This window comes from Mustelus asterias, chromosome 13 (genome assembly GCF_964213995.1).
Source record: "Mustelus asterias chromosome 13, sMusAst1.hap1.1, whole genome shotgun sequence".
Taxonomy (NCBI): Eukaryota; Metazoa; Chordata; class Chondrichthyes; order Carcharhiniformes; family Triakidae; genus Mustelus; species Mustelus asterias.
Genome location: NC_135813.1, coordinates 62,424,601 through 62,438,549, shown reverse-complemented (window position 1 = coordinate 62,438,549; position 13,949 = coordinate 62,424,601). Strand labels below are relative to the sequence as shown.

The following is a 13,949-nucleotide window of genomic DNA, read 5'->3' as shown; positions in this document are numbered from 1 at the left end:
CCCTCTGTACCCTCTCCAGTGCCAGTTCCAGTATATCCTTTTTCAAGTAAGGAGACCAAAACTGTACACGGTGCTCCAGGTGTGGCCTCACCAGCACCTTATACAGCTGCAACATAACCTCCCTGTTTTTAAACTCCATCCCTCTAGCAATGAAGGACAAAATTCCATTTGCCTTCTTAATTACTTGCTGTACCTGCAAACCAACTTGTTGAGATTCCTGCACAAGGACACCCAAGTTCCTCTGCACAGCAGCATGCTGCAATTTTTTACCATTTAAATAATAGTCCATTTTGCTGTTTTCTTATGTTCTTATCTTTGGACACTAAGGAACAATTTAGCATGGCCAATCCACTTAACCTACACGTCTTTGGACACTAAGGGACAATTTAGCCAATCCACTCTACCTTTGCGTCTTTGGGCACTAAGGGGGCAATTTAACATGGCCAATCCACTCAACCTACTCATCTTTGGATACTAAGGGACAATTTAGCATGGTTAATCCACCTAATCTACACATCTTTGGATCCATTTTGCTGTTATTCCTACCAAAATGGATGACCTCACATTTACCAACATTGTACCCCAATTGCCAGACCCTTGCCCACTCACTTAGACTATCTATATCCCTTTGCAGACTTTCAATGTCCTCTGCACACTTTGCTCTACCACTCATCTTCGTGTCATCTGCAAATTTTGACACACTACACTTGGTCCCAAACTCCAAATCGTCTATGTAAATTGTAAACAATTGCGATCCCAACACTGATCCCTGAGGCATACCATTAGTCACTGATCGCCAACCAGAAAAACACCCATTTACCCTCCGCTTTGCTTTCTGTTAGTTGACCAAATCTCTATCCATGCTAATACATTACCTGTAACACCGTGCACCTTTATCTTACGCAGCAGCCTTTGGTGCAGCACTTTGTCAAATGCCTTTTGGAAATCTAGACACACTACATCCATAGGTTCTGCATTGTCCACCATGCACATATTGTCCTCAAAGAATTCCATCAAATTAGTTAAACATGACCTGCCCTTCATGAACCCATGCTGTATCTACCCAATGGGACAATTTATGTCCAGAAATATATATGGCTTCCTCCTTCAGCAAACTCAGGGGCATGAAGATAATTCACAGAGCAGCTGGGAAATATTTCACCTTCAATCCAAAATCCAAACTACTTCACCTCAGACATTGAGCTCCAGGACTGCAGATGATGCTTGTGTGTGCATTCACTCAGAAATTGTGCACCAGGTCATTGTTGACACATTCTCCAATGCACGAGGGCCTTTTCACAAAACACCCAGAAAATGAAGATTCTGTTCCAACCTGCTCCCACAGCACAACACTTCCCCCGTTAAAATATTGTACATTGGATAATAACCCAAGGTTCAAAGTCTATTTCTCCCACATACCTCCATGAAGCAGAAAGTAATTGTTGTCAGGTCTGAGACAAGAACAGAGGATGCTTGGAAAACTCAACATCTGTAAGGAGAGAAACAGAGTTAATGTTTCAAGTCCTTTGGCTCTCCAGTAGGTTTTAATGAAGTCTTCGTAGCTTGAAGTATTTATTAACTACAAGAGCCATGTACATATATAGAGTAAAGCAGGGGGTCCCAAAATGGGTATGTCCAGGTTTAAATTTGAAAAAAAAGCTGTCCTTCCAGCTCGTCCAATTGGAGGTGATTTTCACACTGCATTGGCTTCTGATAGGCACACTAGTCAGCCTATCAGCAGCCAATGCACTGTGAAGCTGGCCTCTGGTTGGATGAGTTGGAAATACTGGCAAAGTCAATTTAAACTGTCAGGCAAGGTGAAGACTGAAGACAACCGCATGGCAGAGCAAACTAGGACCCATCCAGGAGGTGAGAAATGCCAAGACTGGGGCCCTGGGGGCTGAGAGAGGCCAGGACCATAGAGGCCGAATCAAAGGAACAAGATGTGTGAGAGGTGAGTGAGTGTGCGAGGGAATACGATGCCTCATCCTGTCAGCTTGGATCTTGTTTGATTGAACCCAAGATGGGAGGCAATGTCTTGTTTTCTTAGAACCATAGAATCTTTATAGTGCAGAAAGAGGTCATTCGGACCATCAAACCTGCACAGACAACAATCCCACCCAGGCCCTAGCCCTGTAGCCACACATATTTACACTACTAATCCCCTGACACTAAGGGGCAATTGAGCGCAGCCAAACAATCTAACCTGGACACCTTTTGAGTGTGGAAGAAAACCCAAGATGTGTCCCAGTCCGAAGATGTGCAGGTTAGGTTGATTGGTCATGCTAAATCGACCCTAGTGTCAGGGGGATTACAGGGTTAATAGGTGGGGTTATGGGAATAGGGCCTGGGTGGGATTGTGGTCAGTGCAGACTCAATGGACTGAATAGCCTCCTCCTGCACTGTAGGGGTTCTATGGTTCTATGAAACTGGAGAACCCAGAGGAAACTCACATAGACAATGGGGAGAACGTGCAAACTCCACACAGTCACCCAAGGCTGAAATTGAATCGGGTCCTTGGTGCTGTGCCACCATGTGCCACCTGTCTTGTCAGCTTGGATCTGGTTTGCCCCTCATGAATGGACCATGATTGGACTGGGTGGCACAATGGTTAGCACTGCTGCCTCACAGCGCTATAGGGACCTGGGTTCGATTGTTGGTTTGGGTAATTGTTTTTGCGGAGTCTCCATATTCTCCCCATGTCTGCGTGGGTTTCCTCCGGGTGCTCCAGTTTCCTCTCACACTCCAAAGACGTGCTGGTTAGGTGCATTGGCCATGCTAAATTCTCCCACAGTGTACCCGAACAGGTGCCGGAGTGTGACGACTAGGGGATTTTCATTGCAGTGTTAATGTAGGCCTACTTGTGACACTGATAAATAAACTTTAGACTTAATTTGAATTGGCTTTTTGATTAGAAATAAAGGACCAAAATATACCAATTTTTTAAAAAAAGCAATTATTCCTCCCACATCTCAGTGCAGATTATGGGCAAATGTATTGTTGTAAACTGTGCAAAGCATGCACACTGAAGGAGAGGCTGGGCAGTGCTGGGGTGCTGCTGCTGGGGCTGGGGTGTTGCTGCTGGGGTTGGGCAGTGCTGCTGCTGGGGTGCAGCTGCTGGGACTGGGCAGTGTTGCTGCTGCTGGGATTGGGCAGTGCTGCTGTTGGGGCTGAAGGTGCAGCTGCTGTGTCTTCCCCCGGCTCGGAGCTCCGCCCTGGGGGGACTGTTTGTGCGAGGCGGCGGTTTCCAGTTGGTGGGAGCGGAGGAGGTGCACGGGCCGGGGGGAGAGAGCAGGTAAATAACCGGGAGGGGAGCTCCGATTAGCGGCTGCGAGGAGGCGGGAGGGAACCCGGAGCCGCTCCGAGTCTGTGCCCGCTCTCCGGGCCGCTATCTCCGCTCCGGCTCCAATCCTTCCCCCGGCTTCCCTGGGGCCTGGGTCCCGCTCTTCAAATCATACCCGCCTCAGCTTCAGACATGTCCCCAGCTCGGGGTGAAGATGATATCAGTCTCTGTCCACAGAGAGAATGCTGCAGGGAATTAACTCAAATCATTGTGTCACCACAATGACTATCACAGCAATAAGCATCTATTCATCTCTCTTTCTTATGGAAGAATCATAGAACCCTACAGTACAGAAAGAGGCCCTTCGGTCCATCGAGTCTGCACTGACCACAATCCCACCCAGGCCCTACTCCCATATCCCTACATATTTTACTCACTAATCTCTCTAACCTACGCATCTCAGGACACTAAGGGGCAATTTTAGCATAGCCAATCAACCTAACCCGCATACCTTTGGACTGTGGGAGGAAATTGGAGCACCCGGAGGAAACCCATGCAGACACAAGGAGAATGTGCAAACTCCACACAGACAGTGACCCAAGCCGGGAATCGAACCCAGGTCCCTGGAGCTGTGAAGCAGCAGTGCTAACCACTGTGCTACCGTGCTGCCGGAAGAGGTTGGAGACAATGCCATAAATCGCTAAATTATGAAGATAGATTCTGTAAGCTTGACTTATGCTCCCTGGAATTCAGAATTATTTGATTTATTATTGTCACATGTCCAAAGATGTGTGGGTTAGGTTAATTGACCATGCTAAATTGACCCCAGTGTCAGGGGGATTAGCAGGGTAAATATGTGGGGTTACGGGAATAGGTGGGATTGTTGTCGGTGTGAACTCGATGGGCTGAATGGCCTCTTTCTGCACTGTAGGGATTCTATTGGTACGTAGTGAAAAGTGTTGTTTTTCTTGGGTTATCCATGTAATTCTGCCACTACATCTGCTGAGTATTCTCTCCTCTAACATAAGTAATCCAGTTGTTTTTAAATCTCTCCCCCGCCCTTCCAATCTCTACTCATTTGGCTGCAGTTGGTATATATCAATGTTTAACTCTAAGAAGGGCAGGCTCTTGCACCTATTGGAGACAAAAACTATGTCCTGTGAACTGGATCTCAGTCAACGGTCAAAGGACAAAGAACAATACAGCACAGGAACAGGCCCTTCGGCCCTCCAAGCCCGCGCCGCTCCCCGGTCCAGGATTGAATCCTGAATCCAGGATCCCCGCCCAATTTTCCAGCCTATCTACATACCAATATCCTATCCACCGAGCTGTCCCTCACAGCTACGATGCTTTGTTCATTACAACCTATTAACTCACCCCCACCCCCCCATTCCAGACCATGTGATCTCCAGGGAGAGGCGAAAACCCAGAGTGAAAAACCCCAGGGCCAATATGGGGAAAAAAAATCTGGGAAATTCCTCTCCGACCCCCTGAGGCGATCGAAACGAGTCCAGGAGATCACAATGGCCCTGATCGGAAAATGCTTCCCAACCCTAGTCATTTCCACTTCCACGAACACCATATGAATTCCCTGCCCCCGAGACAGGTTCCCAACTATCCGCAGTCTCGCTCTGTACTGGCACCAGCAAGATGATCATAGAATGAAGCCTTGAAACAAGGAACAATTAGCCCGCGCCGCTCCTTGGTCCAAACTAGACCACTCTTTTGTATCCCTCCATTCCCACTCCGTTCATATAGCTGTCTAGATAAGTCTTAAACGTTCCCAGTGTGTCCGCCTCCACCACCTTGCCCGGCAACACATTCCAGGCCCCCACGACCCTCTGTGTGAAATATGTCCTTCTGATATCTGTGTTAAACCTCCCCCCCTTCACCTTGAACCTATGACCCCTCGTGAACGTCACCACCGACCCGGGGAAAAGCTTCCCACCGTTCACCCTATCCATGCCTCTCATAATTTTATACACCTCTATTAAGTCTCCCCTCATCCTCCGTCTTTCCAAGGAGAACAACCCCAGTTTCCCCAATCTCTCCTCATAACCAAGCCCCTCCATACCAGGCAACATCCTGGTAAACCTCCTCTGTACTCTCTCCAAAGCCTCCACGTCCTTCTGGTAGTGTGGTGACCAGAACTGGACGCAGTATTCCAAATGCGGCCGAACCAACGTTCTATACATCTGCAACATCAGACCCCAACTTTTATACTCTATGCCCCGTCCTATAAAGGCAAGCATGCCATATGCCTTCTTCACCACCTTCTCCACCTGTGACGTCACCTTCAAAGATCTGTGGACTTGCACACCCAGGTCCCTCTGCGTCTCTACACCCTTTATGGTTCTTCCATTTATCGTGTAGCTCCTCCCTACATTATTCCCACCAAAATGCATCACTTCGCATTTATCAGGATTGAACTCCATCTGCCATTTCCTTGCCCAAATTTCCAGCCTATCTATATCCTTCTGTAGCCTCTGACTATGTTCCTCACTGTCTGCAAGTCCTGCCAGTTTTGTGTCGTCTGCAAACTTACTGATCACCCCAGTTACTCCTTCTTCCAGATCATTTATATAAATCACAAACAGTCCAGATCATTTATATAAATCACAAACAGTGGTGAATGGGTATTTATTCCCTTGGAGAATCCATTTAGCAATACAGGAATGGAAAAACACCCCTTGAGCCTGTGGCTAATCTTTGGACAGAATTTTTCCATCCCACCCTCCACGGGAATCGTAGCTGTGGGTGAGCACTCTCTGCATATGCTGCCAGACCTGCTGGGTGGGATTTTCCGGTCTTGGGGCGAGCGCGGCGGGAAAGTTCTGCCCACTGTACCTCAACCTCATTTACCTGCCTTTGCCTCACTTGCCTTGAGTCCTTATTTAATAAACATCTGTTAACTCAGTTAATTGATGCAGCGTCCACAGCCTTTTGGGGAAGGGGGTTTCACTTTTCATTGCTCTTTGTGCAGGGCGGCACGGTAGCACAGTGGTTAGCACTGCTGCTTCACAGCTCCAGGGTCCCGGGTTCGATTCCCGGCTCGGGTCACTGTCTGTGTGGAGTTTGCACATTCTCCTCGTGTCTGCGTGGGTTTCCTCCGGGTGCTCCGGTTTCTTCCCACAGTCCAAAGATGTGTGCGTTAGGTTGATTGGCCAGGTTTAAAAAATTGCCCCTTAGAGTCCTGGGATGCGTAGGTTAGAGGGGTTAGTGGGTAAAATATGTGGGGGTAGGGCCTGGGTGGGATTGTGGTCGGTGCAGACTCGATGGGCCGAATGGCCTCCTTCTGCACTGTAGGGTTTCTATGATTCTATGATTTCTATGATTCTATGAGAAGAAGTGTTTTTTTAAAATTTACCTCTGAATGATCTAACTCTAATTCTAAGATCATAATCCCCTTGTTCTGAATTCTACAGTAAGAAGTCTCACAACACCAGGTTAAAGTCCAACAGGTTTATTTGGTAGCAAAAGCCACTGGCTTTCGGAGCGCTGCCCCTTTGTCAGGTGACACATTTTTGACTCATCTGATGAAGGGGCAGCGCTCCGAAAGCTAGTGGCTTTTGCTACCAAATAAACTTGTTGGACTTTAACCTGGTGTTGTGAGACTTCTTACTGTGTTCACCCCAGTCCAACGCCGGCATCTCCACATCCTGAATTCTACCACCAGAGGAACTAAAGCTGTGTAAATGGGAGTTTAATAACATCCTTTCTATAATAGGGTGACCAGAACTGGTAGCATTTTCATCTCTGATTTAGAAGATTTTGGGTCTGATCAACCATGACCATTTCTTCCAGTTGGAATCCCTTTATCATTTTAAACACCGTGATGAGATAACCTGCTGAATTCTAGAGAACACAAGTCAAGCTTACGAAATCCGTCTTCACAATTTAGCGATTTAAGCCCTGGCATTGTCTCCAACCTCTTCCATAAGAAAGATGTTAATCGATGATCTTTCCTATCAAGTGTGATATTCATTGTGATTACAAATAAGCAAACTTGAGTTAATTTCATGTAACGTCATTATGCCTAGACTCAATGGTAATGTAGTAATAAAAATAGAAAATACAGCAATTACTCAGGTGTGACAATATCTTTCAAGAAAGAATGGTTTCGGTTAGATGACTGACTTTTTGTCAGGACTGGTTAAATGTAACTCTGTTTCTCTCTCCATATGCTGCCAGACCGGCTGTGCATTTTCTGTTTTTACTTCAGGTTTCCAGCACCTGCGTTATTTTACTAACGCAGTAACGTTGGAATGAATTAAGCCAAGTTAAATCTTGGCTTGCTTGATTTGTGTAATCTGTTCCTTAGTAAGCTTCCTACTAAACTACGTTGCTTTCGTTAATATGATGAAGACTGCGTGGTGCTTCTACTTGGGAGAAACCAGGGCCACGTGGGAGCTACTGCATAATATCTCATGTCAGAGGGAGTGGGATTCTGTGAGCATGTCACTGGTATCTCCAAATGGCTATTTATGGAGGTTATTCCTTGCAACCTAGAAGAAGACTATCCTCAAATTCTAGGTCAGGACATGGGCTCGCCATGTGAAGGATAGGATAACTGGACACGCCAGATAAATGGATAGCTTCTCTGAATATGTAAGCATTAAATAAAGTGGCAGTGAGCTCTGCAATGTTTAAGTTTCTGATAATTTAGTATGATGAGATTTACTCATGATGTAAATGGCTCTCCTGCTTGTTTGAGCCATGGGATAAAGATACAGTGATGTGGAGATGCCGGCGTTGGACTGGGGTAAACACAGTAAGAAGTTTAACAACACCAGGTTAAAGTCCAACAGGTTTATTTGGTAGCAAAAGCCACACAAGCTTTCGGAGCCCAAGTGAAGAAGGGGCTTGGGGCTCCGAAAGCTTGTGTGGCTTTTGCTACCAAATAAACCTGTTGGACTTTAACCTGGTGTTGTTAAACTTCTTACCATAAAGATACAGAACATATTCTCATATGGTGCAAGAGATAATGCCTTGTTACTTATTGGATTTCAGTTTGAGGGACTGTTCCAGTGATAACAGATGGCTGTACCACAGCAAGCTGGGAGTTCTGCCCTAGAAGTCCAGCAGACCCTCCTGGCCACAGTCAGTGGAAATGTACAGAAGTATACAATCAAGAAGAAGAAGATCCTCAGTGCAGAAGAGCTGGAGCTGTATGAGCTCACACAAGCTGCTGGTATTGTCATGGACCAGGAAGTGTTCAAGTAAGTCTGACAGTAACCACAAAAATGGGAAATCAGCCTGGGAGATGCTCAAAATTAAAATGGATAATGCTGGAATGGTTTCTGTTCAGAAGTTGATCAACTACTCTGCATTTTTTAAAAATTAAAATATGATTAACCTTTCCTGCAATGTTGATTTGTTTTTAATAATGCAGCAAATAGTGCTCGCAGCCTGTGTAAAGGTAAAATATGAAGGGAATCCTTTTCAGAAGCAATGTTTATCTGGACGGCAATGATGCTGAAATTGCAGATATTTTACTTCCAGAACAGGTTTGTTGTAAGAATGATCAAACACTGGTGTCTGCTATCTACGTTTACATTGTCACTCATGGCTCAGTGTCATAGAGGCATAGTCATAGAGGCTTACAGCATGGAAACAGGCCCTTCAGCCCAACTTGTTTATGCTGCCCTTCTTCTTTAAACCCCTAAGCTAGTCCCAATTGCCCGCATCTTACCCATGTAACCGTCTAAACGCTTTTTAAAGGACAAAATTGTACCCACCTCTACTCCTACCTCTGGCAGTTTGTTCCAGACACTCACCACCCTCTGGAAAAAATTGCCCCTCTGGACCCTTTTGTATCTCTCCCCTCTCACCTTAAACCTATGCCCTCTAGTTTTAGACTCTCCTACCTTTGGGAAAAGATATTGACTATCTGGCTGATCTATGCCCATCATTATTTTATAGACCTCTATAAGATCACCCCTAAGCTTTCTACGCTCCAGAGGAAAAAGTCCCAAACTATCCAGCCTCTTCTTATAACTCAAACAATCAAGTTCCGGCAGCATCCTAGTAAGTCTTTTCTGCACTCTTTCTAGTTTAATAATATCCTTTCTATAATAGGGTGACCGGAACTGGTAGCACTTTCATCTCTGATTTAGAAGATTTTGGGTCTAAGTTCCTATCCATAGTTTTAAGCACATAACCTGGACTGAAGTTCATTTTATTACAGAAAGCTAGCTACACATGCTCACCATTCAGCTAGATCATAGCTGATGTACCTAATTTATCTGCCATGGTTCTGTAATCTGTTAATCCCTTTGCTTAACAAAAAACTTACCAACTATGGTTTTTAAATTTTCAATTGGTCTCGTGACAATTGCTTTTTCAGGGAGAGAATTCCATCTTTCCATCATCATTTGAGTAAAGAAATGCTTCTTGACCTTAGCCCTGAACAACCTATCTCTAACATTAAGGTTATGCCCCTGTGTTCAAGACTCTTCCTATAACACAGGTCAACCTATAACACAGACTACGCTGAGAGACTTTGCCGTCGCACCTCTCTCACCCTCCTCAACCACCTCATACACCAACTCTACTGCAAACGCCGCAGCCTGGAAACCAAGATAGAGTCCATATTCTCAACTTGCGCTCAGGATGCAGACCAGCTGCGAAACTCTGCCAAGCAGACGAGACAAAGGAGCTACACCATCTACATGCACACCAAGAACAGGAAACTTGAGAAACTCGGCATCACCACCAGCAGCAACCAAGCCTCCCCCGGTACCACAGTAGAAAACAGTACCACTGCAGGGAAGTCCATTGTCAACTTGTCCGACTACACACTTCAACCAGATGAAATCGAAGTTCTCAGCCGAGCGCTTAATTTTTGCCCCACCACCAAAATAGACCCCATCAGTCTCGCAGCAGACACAGAGGAATTCATCAGGCGAATGAAGCTGAGGGAGTTCTTCCACAAACCCCAAGAGGCCAACAACGAACACAATGGGACAGCCAATGAACCGGAACAGCCGACAGAGAGATCCGCAGTGCATCCGAAGAGGAAAGAGTCGAATTGGACTCCTCCGGAAGGCCGCTGCCCTCGACTTGACATGTATGCCCAAGCCGTCAGGAGGTGCGTCAACACCAAATTCATCAGCCGCACTCACAAGACAGCCCCGAACATCACCCAAGCACAACGTAACGCCATCCACGCTCTCAAGACCAACCGCAACATTGTCATCAAACCAGCAGACAAAGGAGGGGCCATCGTCATACTGAACAGAACGGATTACTGCAAAGAAGTGTACCGACAACTAAACAACGAGGAACACTACAGACAGTTACCTGCAGATCCGACCAAAGAACACACCCGTCAACTCAACACTCTGATCAAGACCTTTGATCCGGACCTTCAGAACACCCTCCGTGCACTCATCCCACGTACTCCCCCACGTTGGAGATCTCTACTGCCTCCCGAAGATACACAAGGCAAACACACCCGGCCGTCCCATCGTATCGGGCAATGGGACCCTGTGCGAGAACCTCTCCGGCTATGTCGAGGGCATCCTGAAACCCATTGTACAAAGAACCCCCAGCTTTTGTCACGACACGACGGACTTCCTACAGAAACTCGGCATACATGGAGCAGTTGAACCAGGAGCGCTCCTCGTCACAATGGATGTCTCGGCACTCTACACCAGCATCCCCCATGACGATGGCATTGCTGCAACGGCCTCAGTGCTCAGCGCCAACAACTGCCAGTTTCCAGATGCAATTTTACATCTCATCCGCTTCATCCTGGACCACAATATCTTCACCTTCAACAACCAGTTCTTCATCCAGACACACGGAACAGCCATGGGGACCAAATTCGCACCTCAATATGCCAACATCTTCATGCACAGGTTCGAACAAGACTTCTTCACAGCACGGGACCTTCAACCGATGCTATACACTAGATACATCGATGACATTTTCTTCCTTTGGACTCATGGTGAACAATCACTGAAACAACTCTATGATGACATCAGCAAGTTCCATCCCACCATCAGACTCACCATAGACTACTCTCCGGAATCGGTTGCATTCTTGGACACACGTATCTCCATTAAGGACGGTCACCTCAGCACCTCACTGTACCGCAAGCCCACGGATAACCTCACGATGCTCCACTTCTCCAGCTTCCACCCTAAACACGTTAAAGAAGCCATCCCCTACGGACAAGCCCTCCGTATACACAGGATCTGCTCGGATGAGGAGGATCGCAACAGACACCTCCAGACGCTGAAAGATGCCCTCATAAGAACAGGATATGGCGCTCGACTCATTGATCAACAGTTCCAACGCGCCACAGCGAAAAACCGCACCGACCTCCTCAGAAGACAAACACGGGACACAGTGGACAGAGTACCCTTCGTTGTCCAGTACTTCCCCGGAGCGGAGAAGCTACGGCATCTCCTCCGGAGCCTTCAACATGTCATTGATGAAGACGAACATCTCGCCAAGGCCATCCCCACACCCCCACTTCTTGCCTTCAAACAACCACACAACCTCAAACAGACCATTGTCTGCAGCAAACTACCCAGCCTTCGGGAGAACAGTGACCATGACACCACACAACCCTGCCACAGCAACCTCTGCAAGACGTGCCGGATCATCGACACAGATGCCATCATCTCACGTGAGAACACCATCCACCAGGTACACGGTACATACTCTTGCAACTCGGCCAACGTTGTCTACCTGATACGCTGCAAGAAAGGATGTCCTGAGGCATGGTACATTGGGGAAACTATGCAGACGCTGCGACAACGGATGAATGAACACCGCTCGACAATCACCAGGCAAGACAGTTCTCTTCCTGTGGGGGAGCACTTCAGCGGTCACGGGCATTCGGCCTCTGATATTCGGGTAAGCGTTCTCCAAGGCGGCCTTCGCGACACACGACGGCGCAGAGTCGCTGAGCAGAAACTGATAGCCAAGTTCCGCACACACGAGGACGGCCTCAACCGGGATATTGGGTTCATGTCCCACTATTTGTAACCCCCACAGAGTTTCACTGGCTGTCTTGTCTGGAGACAATACACATCTTTTTAGCCTGTCTTGATGCTCTCTCCACTCATGTTGTTTTGTTTCTTAAAGACTTGATTAGTTGTAAGTATTCGCATTCCAACCATTATTCATGTAAATTGAGTTTGTGTCTTTATATGCTCTGTTTGTGAACAGAATTCCCACTCACCTGAAGAAGGGGCTTGCAGCTCCGAAAGCTTGTGTGGCTTTTGCTACCAAATAAACCTGTTGGACTTTAACCTGGTGTTGTTAAACTTCTTACTTCGAGACCCTTCCGTCAGAGTATCTATCTATTCTATCGACTCTTTTAGTTATTCTAATTAAGTTCAATTAGGTTACCTCCTACTCAAGGACGACATAAACCCCATTTATTCAACAGTGGGTACGCTGTGTCAGAGATCCTGGGTACCAGCAACTTTAGGCACTCTTAGTCGACTTGAGTACAAACAGCACTAGACACCATGCATAATCCGATGCGAGGCCTTTAATGACTTGTGCACAAGGAGAACTATGCTGCAGTTGTCCTGCAAGTGTTTCTGATACAGAAAAACAACTTGACAATTATAGTCAACTACAGCAAATCAGAAACAAGCAATTTTTCTCATCCTTCATTTGCATACATATTCACCAATTAAATCCTGGCTTTTTGCCCTTTCTCATTCGATGAAAAACTGACCTGTTAATCTTCCATTTGCGTAGCATTTCCCCATATCTCGCCTTTGGTATTTGTTATGGAAAAATCTGGTCTTGTTCACCCTCTGGTGTAGACCGAAAAGCAGAATGTTGTGGGGCCTGCGCAGATGAAGATTAGCCTGTTCATGCTGAAATAGCAGACACTGACTCCTTTGAAAGTCTGCAAACTGATGAACATTTTCCACTAGCTGTTACAGAGAAGGCATGAAACTTTAATTTCCACAGTTTGGCTTCTGCACAATTTAGCTCCCGAGCTATGAAATTTTAATCTGGGCATTTTAACTTCCACAGCTGCACACTCAGAGAAGCTGTCTTTTGGATCTGTGCTCTCAACGTGACTTAAAAAGACCTCAATAAACAACATTAATCTCTTAATCTACATTATTAAAACGGATTCTCTGATCATTATCACACTGCTGTTTGTGGGACTTTGCTGCATGCAAATTGGCCATTAAGCACTTGAGACTATTGAGGTCATGGAAGCAGCTATAAAAATGCAAGTTTTTCTTTCTTTCCATCAGTGTAATCTTTGTACCTTCCATGGCTGCTATTTTTCATAAAGGAGACTCATCCAACTTTCCTGGCCATTTCACACTGAATTGGACTGCTTGTGACATGCTCCCTTTTCATTGTTCATTCAACCCTCTAACTTCATTGCAGTGGCTTGGAGTATCCTTTCATTCTTCCCTCCTCTCTCCACTGCCTGCCCTTTAAGTTTTGAACACTACGATTGCCCCCGTTTATTTTTATTTTCATTCCTGATGAAGGGTTAGACTTGAAATGTTAGCCTGTCTTTAGAACACAGAGGCGGACTGGTTTGTATATTTTCAGCATTCCTTTTTTCACCATTTTTTAAAAAATGGTCTAATGGGTGTTTGGCATACACTGAAACTATCTGCAAACTAAAGTTATAAGAAATCCACAAAGTGGAGTTTCTGTTTGCTTG

The 13,949-nt window shown here is 46.2% G+C and overlaps 1 protein-coding gene across 7 annotated transcripts in view; it reads left to right on the top strand.

Annotated features, from left to right (window-relative positions):
- Positions 1-3,022: 3,022 nt before the first annotated feature.
- mzt2b (mitotic spindle organizing protein 2B) overlaps positions 3,023-13,949 on the top strand; it is a 37,032-nt gene continuing 26,105 nt past the window's right edge. For 4 of the 7 annotated variants that reach the window (XM_078226901.1, XM_078226898.1, XM_078226896.1 and 1 more), the window contains exons 1-2: positions 3,130-3,295; positions 8,294-8,502. In XM_078226901.1, coding sequence (XP_078083027.1) covers positions 8,321-8,502 — 182 coding nt within the window. In that variant the 5' untranslated portion in view covers positions 3,130-3,295; positions 8,294-8,320. Of the gene's footprint in view, positions 3,296-7,648; positions 7,892-8,293; positions 8,503-13,949 lie in introns of all 7 variants that reach the window. The other 3 variants (XM_078226899.1, XM_078226897.1, XM_078226902.1) reach the window with 3 other exon arrangements.